Consider the following 17923-nt stretch of genomic DNA (forward strand, 5'->3'; position numbering starts at 1 on the left):
AGGATGATTCCTGAACCCTGTGATTGTTGCAGGGGCCCCGTATTGTTCATCTCCTCTCATATGTTTCTGAGAGATTGCTGGTAGATGCAGGCCAATAGGTGAGTGTTCAGCTCTTTTAGCAAATTTGGCAAACAGCACACTGCTGGGTTTTGAGCTTCGACGGACAGGTCTGCAATCCCGCAGGGCGCCATCCTATCTTGGAATGGCTGTTCGCTTGCTTGTAAAACACAGCGAGGTTAACCCACGAGGTAAGAGCTTCGTCATCCACGCGGACTGTGCCCCACTCTTGAGTGACGACATTAATTTACTGTCCCAGCCAGAGAGATTTTTTAAAAATAAAACGCAGCGCAATAAGATGGAAAGTATTAGAAGTGATCACTCTGCTAGAAAAAAAACGAAGAGAACCTTGTTTCTATTAACCATCTCTGTATATCTTCCTAGATAGATGACGATATAAAATATATACCTCATAAAGTTCTTAGATTTGCACCCGATCACAAGGCATCATCCCCTTGTGGAAAAATCTACAGGCGTAACAACAGTTGTGACTTTTGCAAAAACCCAACCATGCTCCAGTTACTTCTCCGAGTGTCCTAGGAGACGTGGGGTTTAGACCCTCTCCGGGCGCATGAAGCCTTCTCTCAGCACTCCACAGTCGGAATCTCGGAGAGGTAAGACTGGCAATCCTCAGTACTCACCACCTCTGGGTTCTGCTAACACAAAGCCTGAGCAGTGGCTACTCTGGCTGTGTAGGCCAAGAGTTAGGCTTACGTAGGCACCACTAACTCAACGGTACCTCCATGTGCCCATGATGACCACAGATGCTCAGGAGCAGGACCACCAGCTTAAAATCCTCCTCCTTCTGTCCAGAACCGCATTACGTCCTTCCTCCTGCCATTTTAGCTTGGACCCACGGGTGTCTCCAGTCTTTGGTGCCTGAGAAACTCGTGTTCTCAGCATGTGCCCGGCAACTGACCACACAGACCAGGTGTGTGATTTTCACATGGTATTTCCACCTTTCTCTAAAGTTCCAAATGGAACAACAGGGTTTTGTCTGGTTTTGATAGCAGGTGTTCTTGAGATAGTCTCTACTAGGGACTGCCATCGACCCCTCTGTGGATGGTTATCCCCTTTGCTCACTGCAACCCTCAACACTGTGCACCCAAGGGGTCCTAACCGACCTAAACAAGATCATTCGCTCCACCCAGGCTCCTCATACACTTGTTCTGCTCAGAAATTTACACAGACTGTTTGGACTTCCTATGTTGTTTCTGTCACAAGAATGACACCTATACTCACCCAATGCACACTTTAAGAGTAACGACCGTGGTGACACCTGAAGCCCCTTTGATCATCTGGGAGACACTTTCTGGCCTGGCTTCAGAAGCACAGGACGTAAGGGACACCTGGCAGAGCCCCTCGGATGAGAGCCCACTCCATCACACTTCCTTGCACGTGCCATTCCACTGTGCACACCCCTCCTCCCGGGAGCCTGGCTGGAGAAATCTCCGCAGCTGGGAAGGGGAAACGTGGCTAGAAGGACCACCCTGTTTCTCCAGCCTCCACAAAAATCACCAAGCACCATGTGGCAACAGGCAGCATCCGGATAAAAGGCGATACCAACCGTCGTATGAACTGGACCGCGTCTGCTGTCAGCCTCTGCATGAGGTTGTCGTAGGACATGGGCTGCTGGGTGATCTCATGGTTCCTCATCAGGAAGCAGTTTAGGGGCCGGAAGTAATGCAGGAAGCACACCAGAAGGCCGAGTATCATGGCGGCCAGGCAGAGAAGGCAGACGAAGATCCCGGGGGGCACATGGACCAGCCCAAGGAACTTGAGCACCGCCAAGGTGAGGAGCGTGATCGCAATGATCTGAAGGGGGATGAAGACCAGCACCCTGATGCCCCCACTGAAGACGCTGCCTTCTCCGGGCTTGCAGTCCCTCAAGTTGGTCACGGGGATCCCATGGAAATAGTCAAAGCCGTGGCTCAAGGGGTGGTGACAAAAGTCTGTCTTGTTGTGACAGTTTGTCCCAAGGTGCCACTTGCCTGAGAAGACAAATGGATGATATGTTTAGACCCAACGAGCACCCCCACCTGAATGTCAGCTTCTGATTCCCACACACGGAAAAGCGGGATCGCTCTGCACATTTATTAGCCAAACTCCTATTCTGTAGAACCCCACAGTGTTTCGCTTCCTTTTCCACAAACAACAGGGTATTAACTACTCAATCTACCAGAAAACAGTAACTTAGTGCTGAAAATAACAAAATAAAACAAAAGGCAAACACCTGACATAATTAATAGGCAGGTAACAAAAATACACAGAAAAACACAAGTGTTTTTAAAAGATATTTCCTTAAAATTAAAGTCGTAGAACCAACTTGGTTTTGTCCCTTGAATATTAAAAGTGAAAATGAATCCTTTCTCAAAAAACTACCCCTGAAGCATGAGGAAATCACACTCATAACTCAGCAATTATTTTAAACATCTATGAACATTTCTTACAAAATGTTAATTACACCACTAAATTAGTGAGTGCCTAACAAAAGAAAAACATGATGAGGGTTTTATGACAAGAGGTGGGAGGAAAGAGAATGGTCATTTTGCTTCTTTGAGAGATTTTAGGAGTCATCTGATGACCGGCATAGACCTATGTTTATCAAGTAAAAAGGGAGAATGGATCATTCCTATCAACTGAATAAAATCAATGAGAATGTCAACTGAGACAAAGTCTGACACAATTTTAGTATTAATATATAAAATGAAAATGTTCAACAGCATAGTGTGTATATGTAGTTTTGTATGCTGTATGGCTATTCACGATTATCTATTTATCAATCTATTAGTTATCATCTGTCTCATCTCTGTGTCTCATCTATCCATCCATCCATTATCCATTTATCCAACTGCCCATCATCCATCCATCTACCATCTATCCATCCACCCATCACACACCCATCATCCATCCATGCATCCATCATCCATCCATCCATCCACTTATTATTCATCCATTCATTATTCATCCACCCAACCATCATCCATCCATCCATTTACCATTGTCCATTCATCCACCCATCCAACCATCATCCATCCTTACATTTAACCATCATCCATTCATCCACCCACCCACCATCCATCTCTCCATCCATCCATCTACCCATCACACACCCCTCATCCATACATCATCCATCCATCCATCCATCCATCATCCATCCATCCACTGATTATTCATCCATTCATCCAACCATCATCCATCCACCCACTTATTATTCATCCATCCACCATCCATCATCCATCCATCCATCCGTTTAACCATCAACCATTCATCCATCCATCCATCCACCCATCACACACCCATCATCCATCCATGCATCCATCCACTTATTATTCATCCATTCATTATTCATCCACCCAACCATCATCCATCCATCCATTTACCATTGTCCATTCATCCACCCATCCAACCATCATCCATCCTTACATTTAACCATCATCCATTCATCCACCCACCCACAATCCATCTCTCCATCCATCTACCCATCACACACCCATCATCCATCCATCATCCATCCATCCATCCATCATCCATCCACCCACTTATTATTCATCCATCCACCATCCATCATCCATCCATCCATCCATCCATCCATTTAACCATCATCCATTCATCCATCCATCCATCCACCCATCACACACCCATCATCCATCCATGCATCCATCATCCATCCATCCACTTATTGTTCATCCATTCATTATTCATCCATACAACCATCATCCATCCATCCATCCATTTAACCATCATCAAACTATCATCCACCCCTCCATCCATTTAACCATCATCCATCCATCCATTTAACCATCATCCATTCATCCATCCATCATCCATCCATCCATCCACCATCCATCCATCCAACCACCCATGATCCATCCATCCACCCATGATCCATCCATCCATCATCCATCCATTATCCATTTCATCTACTGATGTATCCATTCCTGCCTCTATCACCTATGTCATCTATCTTTCCATATATCCATATATCCATCAGTCCATCCATCTATCCACCCATCATTATCTATCAATCTCATCTATTTAACTATCTATCCATCCATCCATACACACACACACACACACAAAACGACACATATCTTTATTTTCAAATAGCCCAGATAGGTGCACTGCATTTTAATCTAGAATCGAAATCATTTCTTCCCCACGTGAAGTTGTGCAAACTGTTATCAGTGATGTCATCCTTAAGAAGGCAGTTGTCATGCCCTCTCCCTCTCGCCCTGCCCAGGCCCTCGACTCCCCCTCCTCAGCTGCACATACCTATCAGAGCTGTTGAATAGCCCTGATTCTTGAGAAGCTTGGCAAAGGTAATCTCACTGGTGGGAAGTCCTCCAGAAGAGGCCGAGAAGATAAACACCCCCACGAGGGACTCAGATGCCATTCCTGAAGCAGAACAAAAGATCTATTGAAAGAGGAGGTCGGGGATGCCCCCAAGAGGACACAGCCATGGCTATGGAGCCCGGGGGTTACCTGATCGGATGGGGTACCGGCCTGTCATGAACGCTGCCCTACTTGGTGTGCACAGGGGTGAAGCTGCCAGGTGGTGAGTGAGCTTCACTCCTCCTTCAGCCAACCGGTCAATATTGGGCGTCCTAGAACAGAAGACTCATGTCATTCATGATGACCTTGAAACATGCAGTTTCCACTGTGCATTTTATAGTGGGTCACCTCTCAATCATCCAGGGAAACTACCAGAAGGATGGGTGATGCATTCTGGTGCCTCTGCTCTGGGAATGGACTGGCCGATCCTGTTGGGGTGTCAAACCACACTTGCTAGGCATTCAGAAATGAACCTCTTCCAGTTCTGGGACCACGCTGAGCTCTCATCCCACATCTTCCACTGGGAACGCAGCCCCTGCCTGTCTGCCAGCCTGGCTACCTTCCATCCTTCAGATCCTGGCAGAGATGGGATTCTCGTGGGCCTCCTACCACCAACCTTGTCCCGTGAGGGGACCTGGTCCATGGGTAGGACACAGATCCTATCACAGCAGCTCCTCACTATAAAGGGAAAGCACAGCTAACTGCTCCCTCCTACACAGAGGCCCAGAGGCTGGAGCACGCATCCTGTTCATCATGGCCTGCAGGCCCTGCTCCAGCACCCACACAGACTAGCCCTTGCTAATGCACAGCTTGAAGGTGAAGGTCATTTCATTCCATTGCTCATGTCCACCTGCTCTCCCATCCATGAATTTAGTGCATGCATTTCACACTCCACATTTCCACGGTGCTTCTGCCTTCCATCACAAGATCTAGAAGGCTTAGAAGACCAAATCTGTGTACCTGACTTAAACCTCCTCGTGCCTAGATTGGCCTACGGAAACATCTGACTACTTTGGGGTGTGAGCTGACAAAATAAAAAATGAAAAATGAAATTCATAAAGAACTGGAATCCAATATGGAACAAGACAGATGTGGGGTATGTTGTGACATGAATTCTTCACTGTGATTGTGTACACTTTTTTTTTTTTCTTTCGAGATCTGGTAGAAATGGAATGTTAAAACGTGACTGTAAATATTTTGATTACAACACCTGAGTAGGAAAGGTTATCTATTATCTCAGTGAAATTCAGGAATACATATAGTATTAAAAATCATATTTGTCTTTCTCTGACTGACTGATTTCACTTAGCATAATACTCTCTAGTTCTATCCATGTCATTGCAAATGGCAAGATTTCATTCTTTTTGATGGCTGAGTAATATTCCACTGTGGAATTTAAGAAACAAAACAGATGAACATAGGGGAAGGGAAGGAAAAATAAAATAAGATGAAATCAGAGAGGGAGACAAACCATAAGAGACTCTTAACTGTAGGAAAGACAAACTGTGGGTTGCTGGAGGAGAGGTCGGGGGAGGGATGGGGTACAAGGGAGACGGGCATTAAGGAGGGCACGTGATGTGATGAGCACTGGGTGTTATACGCAACTGATGAGTCACTAATACTACCGCTGAGGGGCGCCTGGGTGGCTCAGTCAGTTAAGTGTCTGCCTTGGCTCAGGACATGATCCCAGGGTGCTGGGATTGAGCCCTGTACTGGGCTCCTTGCTCAAAGGGGAGTCTGTTTCTCTGATTCCCTCTGTCTGCCACTCCCCCAGCTTGTACTCTCTCTCTGTGTCAAATAAATAAATAAATAAAATCTTAAAAAGAAAATACTACTCCTGAGGCTAATAATACACTATACGTTAATTGATTTTAAATAAAAATAAATATTAATAAAATAATAAAGTGAAAAAAATGATAAACAAAACTTAAGAAATGATCACGACTCTGATAAGAGGAACTAAATTAGTAGCAACAGAGGTATGAGAAGCGTCCAAAAGTAAGATCTACACGTTTTACAGAATGAGGCCAAAGGTGGAGCGGAAAACGTATGTGGCCAATTGAAATCTCATCCTTGTCCGTGTGTTTCAAGGTCTAACAAATGTAGGTGAGCACACATTCCAAACACGACAAGCAGAATCTGATGCAAAGCTTCAGCTCGGGACGGACATGCACGTGCACGCCGCGTTCTCCTCAAAAGAACAACAGATGCCCGCTTTCTGTTTGGCCTGACACATAGCAATGCAACACTCTCCCAAGCTGCAGTGTGGTGTTGAAAACAAGATGAGGAGCCGGCGTGAGGCCGTGACAGTCAATCGGCGTCCACAGCACTCACCAGTGTGTCTGTCCCCCTGCTACGTGCTATTATTATTCATAGATCTTATAAGGAAATTCTAGTAAAAGCTAATGATCTCTTCCCCCAGCTTGTGCCATTCGGTTTGTACTGATCGTGGGTAAGATGAGGCTCAGAAGCAGTTTATGACATTGTGTCCCCATAATTATAAAGAGAAAATGCAGCGTTGATGCCAATATCCTATGAGACAAGGACCGACTTTCCTTTTTAAATCAAGGGGCCCTTCAAATACGTCTGTCGTGACCGTGGTGTTGTGCAGACAGCTGAGACACACAATGCCCGTACCCGTGTGCATCTCCGTAAAGCCCCACGTGAACCTGTGCGCCCGGAAGGGCTCTGACACGTGTAGGCGTTCTGCGCTCTGTGCGCGTGAGCTCATGTCCCTGCTGCCCAGCTCTTCACGCAGCAAGCCCGTCCCCGCACCTGAGCGTCTTGTTCCCATAGCAGCCAGGATCTCCGATGCCAAGGTCATCGGCCATCAGCAGGACGAAGTTGGGCCTTGAGGCTGCGTGGCTGTGGGCCTCAAACAGGAACAACAGCAGTAGGACACGGATCCTCATCTTCCTGCAAAGGCCAAGCACACAGACGGACGTGAAGGACGCCAGCGTGCCGCGCACCCTCTCCTTTTGTGGGACCTTCCCCCAACCCGTCCACCCCACACAATATGTGCTCCAAACACATGCTGACGCATCGCTGGGCAAGGAACGTGATGCTCTTATTTCCAAAACAAGCATTTCTTCCTCCAAGGACGGCAATGACCTCCCATTTCTTCCCAATGCGAAAACATACGCTCTGTTTGGAAAAATGCAAACAAGATCACGGGCCATCTCTTCCTGGGGGGCCAGCTCCATAATTCGCTAAAAGTTCTCTATTTGAGCCCTGCATGGACAGGCACTCCAGAGTCGTCTCTTTTCTAAAATTATCTTTCCTTTTTTTTTTTTTTTAAGGGTAACACGGGTACATATTTCCAAACTCAAGGAGGACCAGGTTCAATGGCTGAGGCTGCAGGCCCAGCTGCTGGATAATCGCTTAGAGCAAATGCACGCAACGTAGGGAACCCACAGCATCATCACAGCACACGCTCACACTGGGTGACGTCCACACCCTTATCCCTGCAAGTGGTGAGCACGTGACGTTCCAGACGGAGGGGCCTCTGCACATGGCATTCCAGATCTTGCAATAGGGAGATGAGCCTGGATCGTCCAGTTAGGCCCAACACACTCGTAAGTGTCCTCACAAATGGGACGCAGTGGGGCATTTGGTAGGTGACAGGACCAAAGGAGGGGTCCGTGGTGAGCAAAGTGACGTAAAAGGTGACGTAATGCGGGGCCAAGAGCCCAGGAGTGCAGGGGCCTTCTAGAAGCCGCTAAAGCCGAAAGTCCCGAAGGAGCCCACTGACACCCTCATTTCAACCCCGTAAGACTCACTCCAGACTTCCTACCTGCAGAACGTTAGCATAAATGAATTAGCGTGGTTTTAAACCTCCAGGATGGTGAGTTTGTTACAGTATCAGGGGAAACCAATTCACGCGGAACACGAACCAGGTGTACGGTGTGCTGTGTGTCTGTTCACTGCTCCATCCTACAACACAGAACAGTCCCTGCTGCGTGCTGGTGTTCATGTTTTGGGCTGTGTCGTGTTAGAGACTTTGCTCACAGATGCCCGGGGTTCCTGGTGGTCTGCTCCCCTTGAAGGGTAGGACACGGGAAGCCGGATGGAAGGCCTGCGTGTGTGTGGGTAGGATGAACTGTCAGGACCTGGGAGCCTCTTCTCCTGACCTGTGTGTCCACAGAGCACCCCTCAATCTCCTGCTTGGGGCCGGGTCCCTCTGGCGGGCCGCATTCTGGGACTGCAGTGGGGTGAGGACTTGGCTGCCCTCCCTTCCCAACATGGATGTTAATGACTCTGCCTCGATCCAACCCTTCGTTTCCCTGTGTCCCAGCTGGGCCTGATGCCCCAAGCTCAGAGCCTCCCTGATGCACATTCTCCAATGACCCAGCCTTTTCCCTCCCGGGGCTGGCTGACAAGGGGGACCTGCCAGGTCTGCACCGTTCGGACGGGGACCTAGAAATCCAATCGCTTCCACACAGATGTGCAAACCATCCTCAGGTTTCCACCCTCACTCCTGACCCCATCTTCAGAACAACCTGGAGCTTCTGCTTTCTGGCCCTTTCTGGGTCCTGGGATGCTAAGTTCAGTCTTCCTGCTGGCTTCTGCATCCACAGACAGGGAGCGACTCCCTTCCTGTCTTCGGCTAACCCCACTCCTGCTCTGCCATCTTCCATCCTTGTCTAGCCCTCTCTTGGACAGGCGGTGGGGGTCAGTGTCCCTGTCCCACTGGAACCAAAAGCCTGACCTCCTTGGAATCACATTCTCAGCTCTATGGGCGGACGTCGGCTTCCCACTTCATCTGGCATCTGCCTCCCTCCCCACTCTGCTCCCCGTCCGAGTGGTTCTCAGCCCCAAGCCCGTGTTCCTGTCCGTTCAGAGCCAGAGCTGAGGCGGGGGCTATGGTGGGGATGCCGTTTACCAGGCTGCCCGGCCAGGGAGAGGCCTGGCCCCCTGGCCCGTGGGGGCAGCAGGGAGGCGTGCAGGACATAAGGCCACAGTGTCCGGCCGCGTTCCACAGCCGTGTTCTCCGTACTCTCTCCTCTCTGAACATACCCTCTGACATCAGGCGGTCTCTGCGACCGAGCAAATGAGCAACCAACGACTGACAACTTGTGTGGATACGAGGCTGGAAAGATGCTCTCTTTCCTAACCACACTGGGGACCCCACGAGGGCAGTGGCTGGGGGAACAAGGACCCACGACAGCCGCGTAAGACAAAGCGCCGACGTTCTCTCTGCTGCATTAACAATGCCTCGCTCCAACTCCACCAAAGAGGAGATTAATGAGGACGGTACCCTGTGTTTTAGATGGCTGGAAGGATTTATGGGTAATAGAAGGATTCCAAAATTAGCATCCTTCTGTCAGCATGAGGAGTGACACACAGGAGAGCTTTGAGGATGACTAAAGACCCCCGTTAGGGATGCCCACAGAATGCGGAGGGTTGGCACGGCAGGGGTCCCTAAGTGGATTGAACGCCTTGTGAAGCCGTAACTAATACCAGCGACATATAAAAGAGCATGCTCACTAACCTCCCGTCCCCGCAAGGACGCCACGGGGGGCGTTCACACCCAGAGAAGCCGACAGCCACAGTCCTGCGGTCACATGCTTCCAACTCCTTAGTCTTTTCACGCTTCGCTTCATATAGAAAATAAATAAATACAACTTCTTACTTCAAAACCCCAGCTTTCTGAGTGCGTGCAGGCACTCTACGTGCTTTGCCTAGTTCTCTACCGAGTCAGCTCTGTGAAGAAATACCGGGAGCAGGCACTCATCACCCTTATTATTTTAATTGTATTTTTCTACTATTAATGATTTGTTATGTAAAGAAATGATGATTGGTTCTTAGCTTATTGCTGTCATTAACAGGGTTTCCCAGCCTTGGCATGACCGGCACTCGAGATGGGAGAAGTCCTCGCTGTGGGGCTTGCTGGTCACTGGACGATGCTCAGCTGCACCCCACGAGCAAAACTGCCCCCCACAGAGAGCCTCTGAGTTCCTGTCTGCCCGCCACCCTTCCCGGCATCTGTAAAGTCATCCGCAACATCTCTGCATCCTGCACCTTCCACTCACCCTCTCAGCTGTCCCACGCAAGCTGCCTGGCATCTACAGAAGAATTCGGAAACTGCCACCCATCCGAGTAACCGTGAATTTCTCCCTTGCACCCACAAGCACGTCTTCAATGCTGACAGGTGATGTTCCTCGGCCAGGACAGGCCCCCAACACTTACAGAAGCCTTTCAACTCCCAGGCACGTGGGCACCAATCTCGGGAAGGGTCTTCAAAGAGAAAGTCAGGCCCTGAGCATACCTCCTTCCCTGGCTTTACCTGCCTCCTGTCCGTCACTGGTGTGTGTGCCATGTACCACCTTCCCTGTTCACCAGGGAAGACCCATCTCCCAACACTCATGTTGTCCGCTGCCTTTGGAAACCCAAATCACAGGATCCTTAACCCTCATGTGTCAATGACCCGAAGCAACACCTTCCTCTCTGTCCAGACCTACTTCCGCTCCCCCCTCTTGCATCTCTCTCCCTCTCAAGCATCCTCCCTTCTCAGAAAAGCAAACTCTGCTCCCCACTCCTCCCGTCCTCTAAAGACAACCACGCAGGGACCCGTGGTTCTGACTACAGCAACTCGCTCATCCCTAACGCTGCCCTCAGTTCTCTCTTTGGTGCATTCTTCTCCCTGCTTGTCAGGAAGTAGGGGAATGTGTGGAGAATTACGAGTCAGGGGTTTTGTCCCTGCTCAGGCCACCAGCCACGAGGTCTTGGGCACAAAGCACCAGCTGTCTGTGCCTCGGGCTCATCCACCATTCCCTCCGATCCTGTCTCTGCCACAGGGAGTCAGCGCACATGGTGGAAATAAAGGGTTTCCACAAAACCGGGATCTCAGGGACCCCTGCACTCCCGTGTTCTCTGCATGGTTCATGGCAGCCAAGGCTCAGGAGCTAGCCCAGCATCTGCCAAGAGATGGATAAAGAAGACGCGGTCTCTATACAATGGAATATTACTCAGTCGTAAAAAGAAGAAAATAGTGCCATTTGTTACAACAGTGATGAACCGGGGGGCTATGATGTCAGACACAGAGAGACAAATGCAGTATGAAAAGAAATGTGGAATCTTGAAAAAAGAAAAGAGGTCGAACTCACAGACGCAGAATGGAACACACTCGCTAGGGGCAGAGACACGGGGGGAGGTTGGTCCAAGGGGACACATGCTCAGTTTTACGATGACCACGTTCCGTGGACCCGGTGGACAGCATGGAGACCACAGTTAATAATACTGTGCTGTGTACTTGCTACGGCCTTCAACAGTAGATAGTAAACATTCTCACCACAAGCCAAAAAATGGTGAATAATAGGTGAGTTGATGAGTATGTTAATTAACTGATTTGTGATAATCATTTCACAATCTACATGTATATGAAATCATCACGTTTCCATTTCAGATGTACACAATTTTGTCAGTTATACCTCAATAAAGCTGGGGAGTAGGGCAGGAAGAACATCCCCCGGCCACCCCACAATGAAAAGAAAAAGAAAGAGAAGAAAAAGTCTCCAAAATGAGGAAGCACTAGACAAACAGCCCTTGTTAGGAGGAAGTTAATCCATCTACACCTTTACAACTACAAGCAATTCACTGACAATTCAACCAAATCCATTCCAATTCAACACACTTATGGGGCAAAAACCGGATAACCGACACTGTGACAGCCTTGGGAGGGTTTCACGGTTGCACGAGCCGCAGAATGACCCCACATTCCTCCAGCTGGTCAAAGGAGGGAATCCACACGAGCATGGTGCCCACTCCAGTGACCACCGGAGTGACAACCGTGGCTTTGGCAGGTGATGTGAGGTTTCAATCCCGGCCCCCCGCCTGCTGGTGGAGAAACTTGGGGCCATGATTCAGCCTCTCTATTGGTACTTTCTCGTGCAAAATGGGGATAATCAAAACAATACCTTGTAAGCATCACGGAGAAGATAAAATTACACACTTAGCACTATGAACACATAAGGGGCTCATCACTAGGGGCCAGTGGTTGTTAGTAGTAGTCATCATGGCGCTATTATTATAACTTTGTGTAAACTATAAGGACAGCAACAGAGTTTCAAGCAAAATGTGGCAGCTGACTACATGCTGGCCCCCGTGACACCCTTCGGGTATTCCCATCTTGTATAATCCCCTCCCCTTGGGAATGGCTGGACCTCACAACCTGGTTCTCATGAACAGAATGTGGAAAACGGACGGCACGTGACATCTGTGCTCAGGATGCAAAAGACTGTGACTTCCATCTGGCTAGTAGACTCCTCCTCCTGCTGGATTTTAATGGAGTGAGATTCTATGTAGGAGAGACCCCCCCTCCCCATGACAAGGAACTGAGGGAGGCCTGCAGCCCTCACGCTGACCACCTACAAGGAACAGAATCCTGCCCACAACCACCTGAGTGAGCTTCGGAACGGAGCCTTCAGATGAGACCACCACCCTGGCCGGCACCTCAATCGCAATGCACCAGCTACACTGTGCCAGATTCCTGACCCCCAGACACGCTGAGATAAGAAACCCTTGTTGCTTTGAGCTGCTAAGTTTTACATTCATCTGTTACACAGAAGCAGAAAAATAATACAAAGTCCAAGAGCTTTGGATGGGAAGTTCAGTTGTGTTAATGAGGATCTGCAAAGGCTTCTGATGGCAGAGGCTCAGAGGCCATGCTGAACTTATTTTAAGAACATGCTTCATTAGCAATGAGTAGTCAGAATTTATGTAAGTAATTTAAAGACACATTGCTCAGCTCACCAACCATGTGAAAAATGAATTTTTGTTTTACGATCGAAGGTTGAAAATACCGGGAATGGAAAATGTACTTATGGTAGCCCAGAGGGATACGGTTGACAGAGAGATTAAATGAAGCAAAATCCAGGCTCCGTGTGAGTCTTAAGTAAAGTTTCACCCAAAATTCAGCTATTTCGAGCATTACTTTGGTCCACCCTGCCTTTACTGTACATGAAGATCAAAATTCATTTTTTTTCAAATAAACTATTTTGTTGTCTTTTTACTTCTATTCTGAATGTACAGAAGGAAAATATATATAAAGCCACTATGCAGAGAACCACTCAGATGATAGGTTTCCCTATCCCTATCCCATTCTTTTTCTTGTGCTGCTTCTGGGAATGGCCGAATGCACAGCATTCCTATGGTGGCACACCGTTGTTTTGGTTTTTGTTTGTTTTTCCATGCAAGACTCTCACTGTGCGTTGGAGAAAAGTCTCAAGGAAGAGCAGGGATCAGAAATGGGTAGCACTGTCAGCCCACCCAGGACATGACGGGCAGACAGTGCAGAATTTAATCAGGGGATGATGTGCCTTCTCCGTCATTCTGCTGTTCCGTGGCAGATGGACCTGGCAGAGTTTAGAGGCAAAGTGAGCCCAGTGGCCATGACGTCACAGAGATGCTGGTACCCAGTCTAGGTGGGGGCGGGCGGGACAGAACATCAGGACTGATTTGAGATGCAATTAATACAACCAGGTAATTAACTGGATATGAGGTGTCAGACAGAGAGAGAGAGAGAGAGTGGTCAAGGAGACTTCAGCCTTGCTCTCCGGAAAGACACGGGGGCCATCAGCTTTGCGGAGAACAATGAAGACAGAAAATGTCTGGGGCTTAAGATGATATCTCCTGCACACCAGGACGTTGCCACAATAAAGATCCATTGTACATATGTGTCTTCCTTTGGAAAAATCCATTCCAATTTTCTGTGCATTTTGCTGAGACGTTTAGTTCAAGTATAGACCTTTTCTTTTTTTTTTAATTGGAATTAAACCCAATAGGATATCAAAGCCCTTTAATAATTATTAATATCTACAGAGTATTAATTTCTGAATCACAGAATGGGTTTGGTTAGCTCAATGTGACATTACGTCATTAACCTCCAAAATGTGACTGCATTAGATATGGTTAGGCCTTTCAACCTAGTTGAAAATGTTAGAAAATGTAAGTTTGTTAATAGCCATTTAGAATCCTCTTGCATATAAATTACTACTGTCTGAAGTAACCAGAACTTATTTTTTCCCCACAAGCATGGACATTTATAAAGGTGTTTCAAAGTATTAAAACACAGTTAGTACTTAAAAAATAAATGAAAGTGCTCTACTTCAAAATATGAGCATGGCACATTTCTGAAAACCTGCATAATTTCCCTCCTTAAAAAATTATTTTTCTGAACAATCTTAATTTGGCAAACAAGCAAGAAAACACTTTTGTGAGGAAGTAGCTATTCCTAAAACAGAATTATCATGAAGGAGGGAGACAAAAGAATATTTTCGTAACTGGAGATGTAATTACATTAAATTTGTTCATTAAAGAAAAACTAACACTGCGTTTACATAACAGAAACTTTACCATGGCAACGAAAATGTTCCTAATCTCTTTGCTCAATGGGGGAAAAAGGCATATTGAAAATAGAGAAAACCCCACATTACAAACCATATTTTTTAGAAGAAAGGCAGATTTATTCAATTCAAACTATCTATAATAAATTTCTTGACCAATAATTGGTTAACGAAGTGTTAACAAAGCGTTATCTAAATAGACATCCTGTTTTAAAACCGTAAAAATTATCTGACAACAAAAACCTATCTGAATATGTGTTAAAACAGGTGTTTCCATAGATTTAAATAGCCCTTTAAATTGTTTATGATTTTTCTAATGTAACATTATGTGCCAAGTATACTTTAATAAAAAACAATAAATTGCTTGCAATTTTCTAAAATAAATATTTATGTTTTACTTATCTAGCGAATCGCTATTTTTATAGACTCTGCCACAGTAGACGGCACTCTGGTCTTGGCATTTCTCAATACACTCAACTACACATATCACAATTAACTTAATTATATTAATGTTAATCGTATTAATAATGAAAGCTATTTGAAAATTAAGTTTTTCTCAACCTCTTTCTTTACAACTAAAATCTTCAGACAGCTTGGGGAAACACCAAGTTCAGAAAGTCTTTGGAAGACCCCCATGGCTCCCACTGACTTCTCTGTCTTCTTTGCTGGTACGGCTTATGCTCTAGGACATGACGAAGAGGGTAGCATGCAGGGAGTCCAGCCATGATGCTTCCCAAATTGGTGGCAAAGTTCCTTACCTGCCAACATGGAACTGAGGAGCCTGATCTTTGCACACCTCTATCTACGGCTGGACAACACCAGGGCTCCTACCACGTCTAAGCTCCTGTAATATTTATGTTCCCAAAACCCGATGGTTTTTCCCTAAGTCTGCCTGGAACTGATTCCGTATTTTCTTCCAATTTGAGAGGACAGGGCTAAGCCCCTGAAAGCATCCACACAAAGCAAAATAGTCCATGAAAATTGTAAAAACCAGAGTCTGAGGAGCCTTCGACACCCCATGATGTCTGGGTTCCTGAAAAGCCTTTCCCCTCATTGCCCAGGTCCACATCTGGCTGCCTCAACTTGTATTCGGTTCCTCGGCAAGAATGAGTGTTCCCGTTGACACTGAGAAATGCTAAGAGGCAGGTGCTCTATGGCAGTGATGAGACTGAGCCTGTCATGAGATGAGACCCCTCCCAGCCCGGTCCAGGAGGTGGGGAATTTCTCAGGCAAACGGGGTAGTGGTCCCGTAGTCTCCTCAAGACCCAACCCAACCCAACCCTCCTCAAGACCCAACCAAGCCAGCTGAAGGGGAGCCCCTCTCTCCCCTGGAGTTCAGAGCAACCAGTAATTACAAACTGCACCGCAGTGGGGAAAGCAACTCCAAGAGCAAAAGGCTTCTGAAGAAGACATGGTGGTGTAGACACGCACCAGTGGCCAAAGCAACAGTAACCAGTCACAGCCTTCAGTTTGTATCAGATCATTAGCCGCGAGGTACCCATGCTCCAGAGACCACTCTCTACATCCAACGGCCAGTGCGGGAGGCTCTGGATGACTCCCTTGTTACAGACGAGGAGAGTCAGCCTGAGAGGTGACATGCCCGGCTCAAGGACATGTGGCAAGTGACTGATGGAATGGGGGGGTGCTAGTCCAGTACTCTTGGACCCCAAATCCATTCATAGAGAAACGTGACAAGAGGGGCTGGGCCACGAGGTACCACCAAGGGGCAAGATGTGGTTGGAAGGAGCATTCCATTTCACTTTATACATGGCTGGGTTGTTTGAGTATTTGATGACTGATTTTGGAATTTTTAAATGATCTTTAATTGTGGGAAAGATTCCCATAAAACTCACCCTCTTAACCATTTCTAACTGTCCTCCTCCATCAGCCCCTGGCCCCCACCCTGCCACTCTCTGTCTCCATGAGTCTCACTACTCTTAAGTATCTCATGGGAGTGCAATCATTCAGGATTTGTCCTTCTGTCCGGCTTATGTCACTCAGCATCACGTCCTCAAGGTTCATCCAAGTGGTAGCAAAGAGTCAGCACTTCCTTCCTTTTTAAGGCTGAATAATATTCTTCTGTGTGGATGGACCACATTTTCTTTATCCATTCATCCACTTGTTTTTTTTTTAAAGATTTTATTTATTTATTTGACAGAGAGAGACACAGTGAGAGAGGGACCACAAGCAGGGGGAGTGGGAGAGGGAGAAGCAGGCTTCCCGCCGAGCAGGGACTCCGATGCAGGGCTCGATCCCAGGACCCTGGGATCATGACCTGAGCTGAAGGCAGACCCTTAACGACTGAGCCACCCAGGCACCCCACATCCGGTTTTTTTAAAGATTTTATTTATTTGACAGAGAGCAAGACAGCACAAGCAGGGGGAGCGACAGAGGGAGAGGGAGAAACAGACTCCCCGCTGTGCAGGGAGCCCGATGCGGGACTCAATCCAAGGACCCTGGGATCATGACCTGAGCCGAAGGCAAACGCTTAACCGACTGAGCCACCCAGGCGCCCAATGTCCACTCATCTGTTGATGGCAATTATGTAATTTTAAAAGACAAAATATACAAAATAGCTAATCAGCATTAATTGCACTCTTGGACTACTGACCACAGTTACAGAATTCTTTTTTTTTTTAATTTTATTTTATCATGTTACGTTAATCACCATACATCACATCATTAGTTTTTGATGTAGTGTTCCATGATTCATTGTTTGCTTATAACACCCAGTGCTCCATGCAGAACGTGCCCTCCTTAATACCCACAGCTATGAAATTCTTCACAGCTCTTTGCAGGGGTAAAATTTGTGAAGATGTACATATTTTGAAAAAACTATATCATGCACATGCTAATAACATGTATGTTGGTAAATGTGCCCCTGGATATAAGACATTTTTGTAGAACCCAAATGAACATTTTTATTCATCATTAAATTTCTCATTGAGGGCGCCTGGGTGGCTCAGTTGGTTAAGCGACTGCCTTCGGCTCAGGTCATGATCCTGGAGTCCCGGGATCGAGTCCCGCATTGGGCTCCCTGCTCAGCAGGGAGTCTGCTTCTCCCTCTCCCACTCCCCCCTCTTGTGCTCTCTCTCTCTCTCAAATAAATAAATAAAATCTTTAAAAAAAAAAAAATTCTCATTGAATTCTTAAATAACTTCTGGGTTAAATTCATAAATGCATTTTTG

The 17923-nt window shown here is 47.1% G+C and overlaps 1 protein-coding gene across 4 annotated transcripts in view; it reads right to left on the reverse strand.

Moving 5' to 3' along the window:
• The window catches only part of STS (steroid sulfatase), a 183094-nt gene that overhangs the window by 97223 nt on the left and 67948 nt on the right, over positions 1-17923 (reverse strand). For all 4 annotated transcript variants that reach the window (XM_036087981.2, XM_036087974.2, XM_036087977.2 and 1 more), the window contains 4 exons: positions 7168-7308; positions 4543-4664; positions 4333-4455; positions 1625-2048 (listed from right to left, as the gene is read on the reverse strand). In XM_036087981.2, the coding sequence (XP_035943874.2) occupies positions 1625-2048; positions 4333-4455; positions 4543-4664; positions 7168-7308 (810 nt within the window). The remainder of the gene's footprint in view (positions 1-1624; positions 2049-4332; positions 4456-4542; positions 4665-7167; positions 7309-17923) is intronic.

This window comes from Halichoerus grypus, chromosome X, assembly GCF_964656455.1.
Source record: "Halichoerus grypus chromosome X, mHalGry1.hap1.1, whole genome shotgun sequence".
Classification (NCBI taxonomy): Eukaryota; Metazoa; Chordata; class Mammalia; order Carnivora; family Phocidae; genus Halichoerus; species Halichoerus grypus.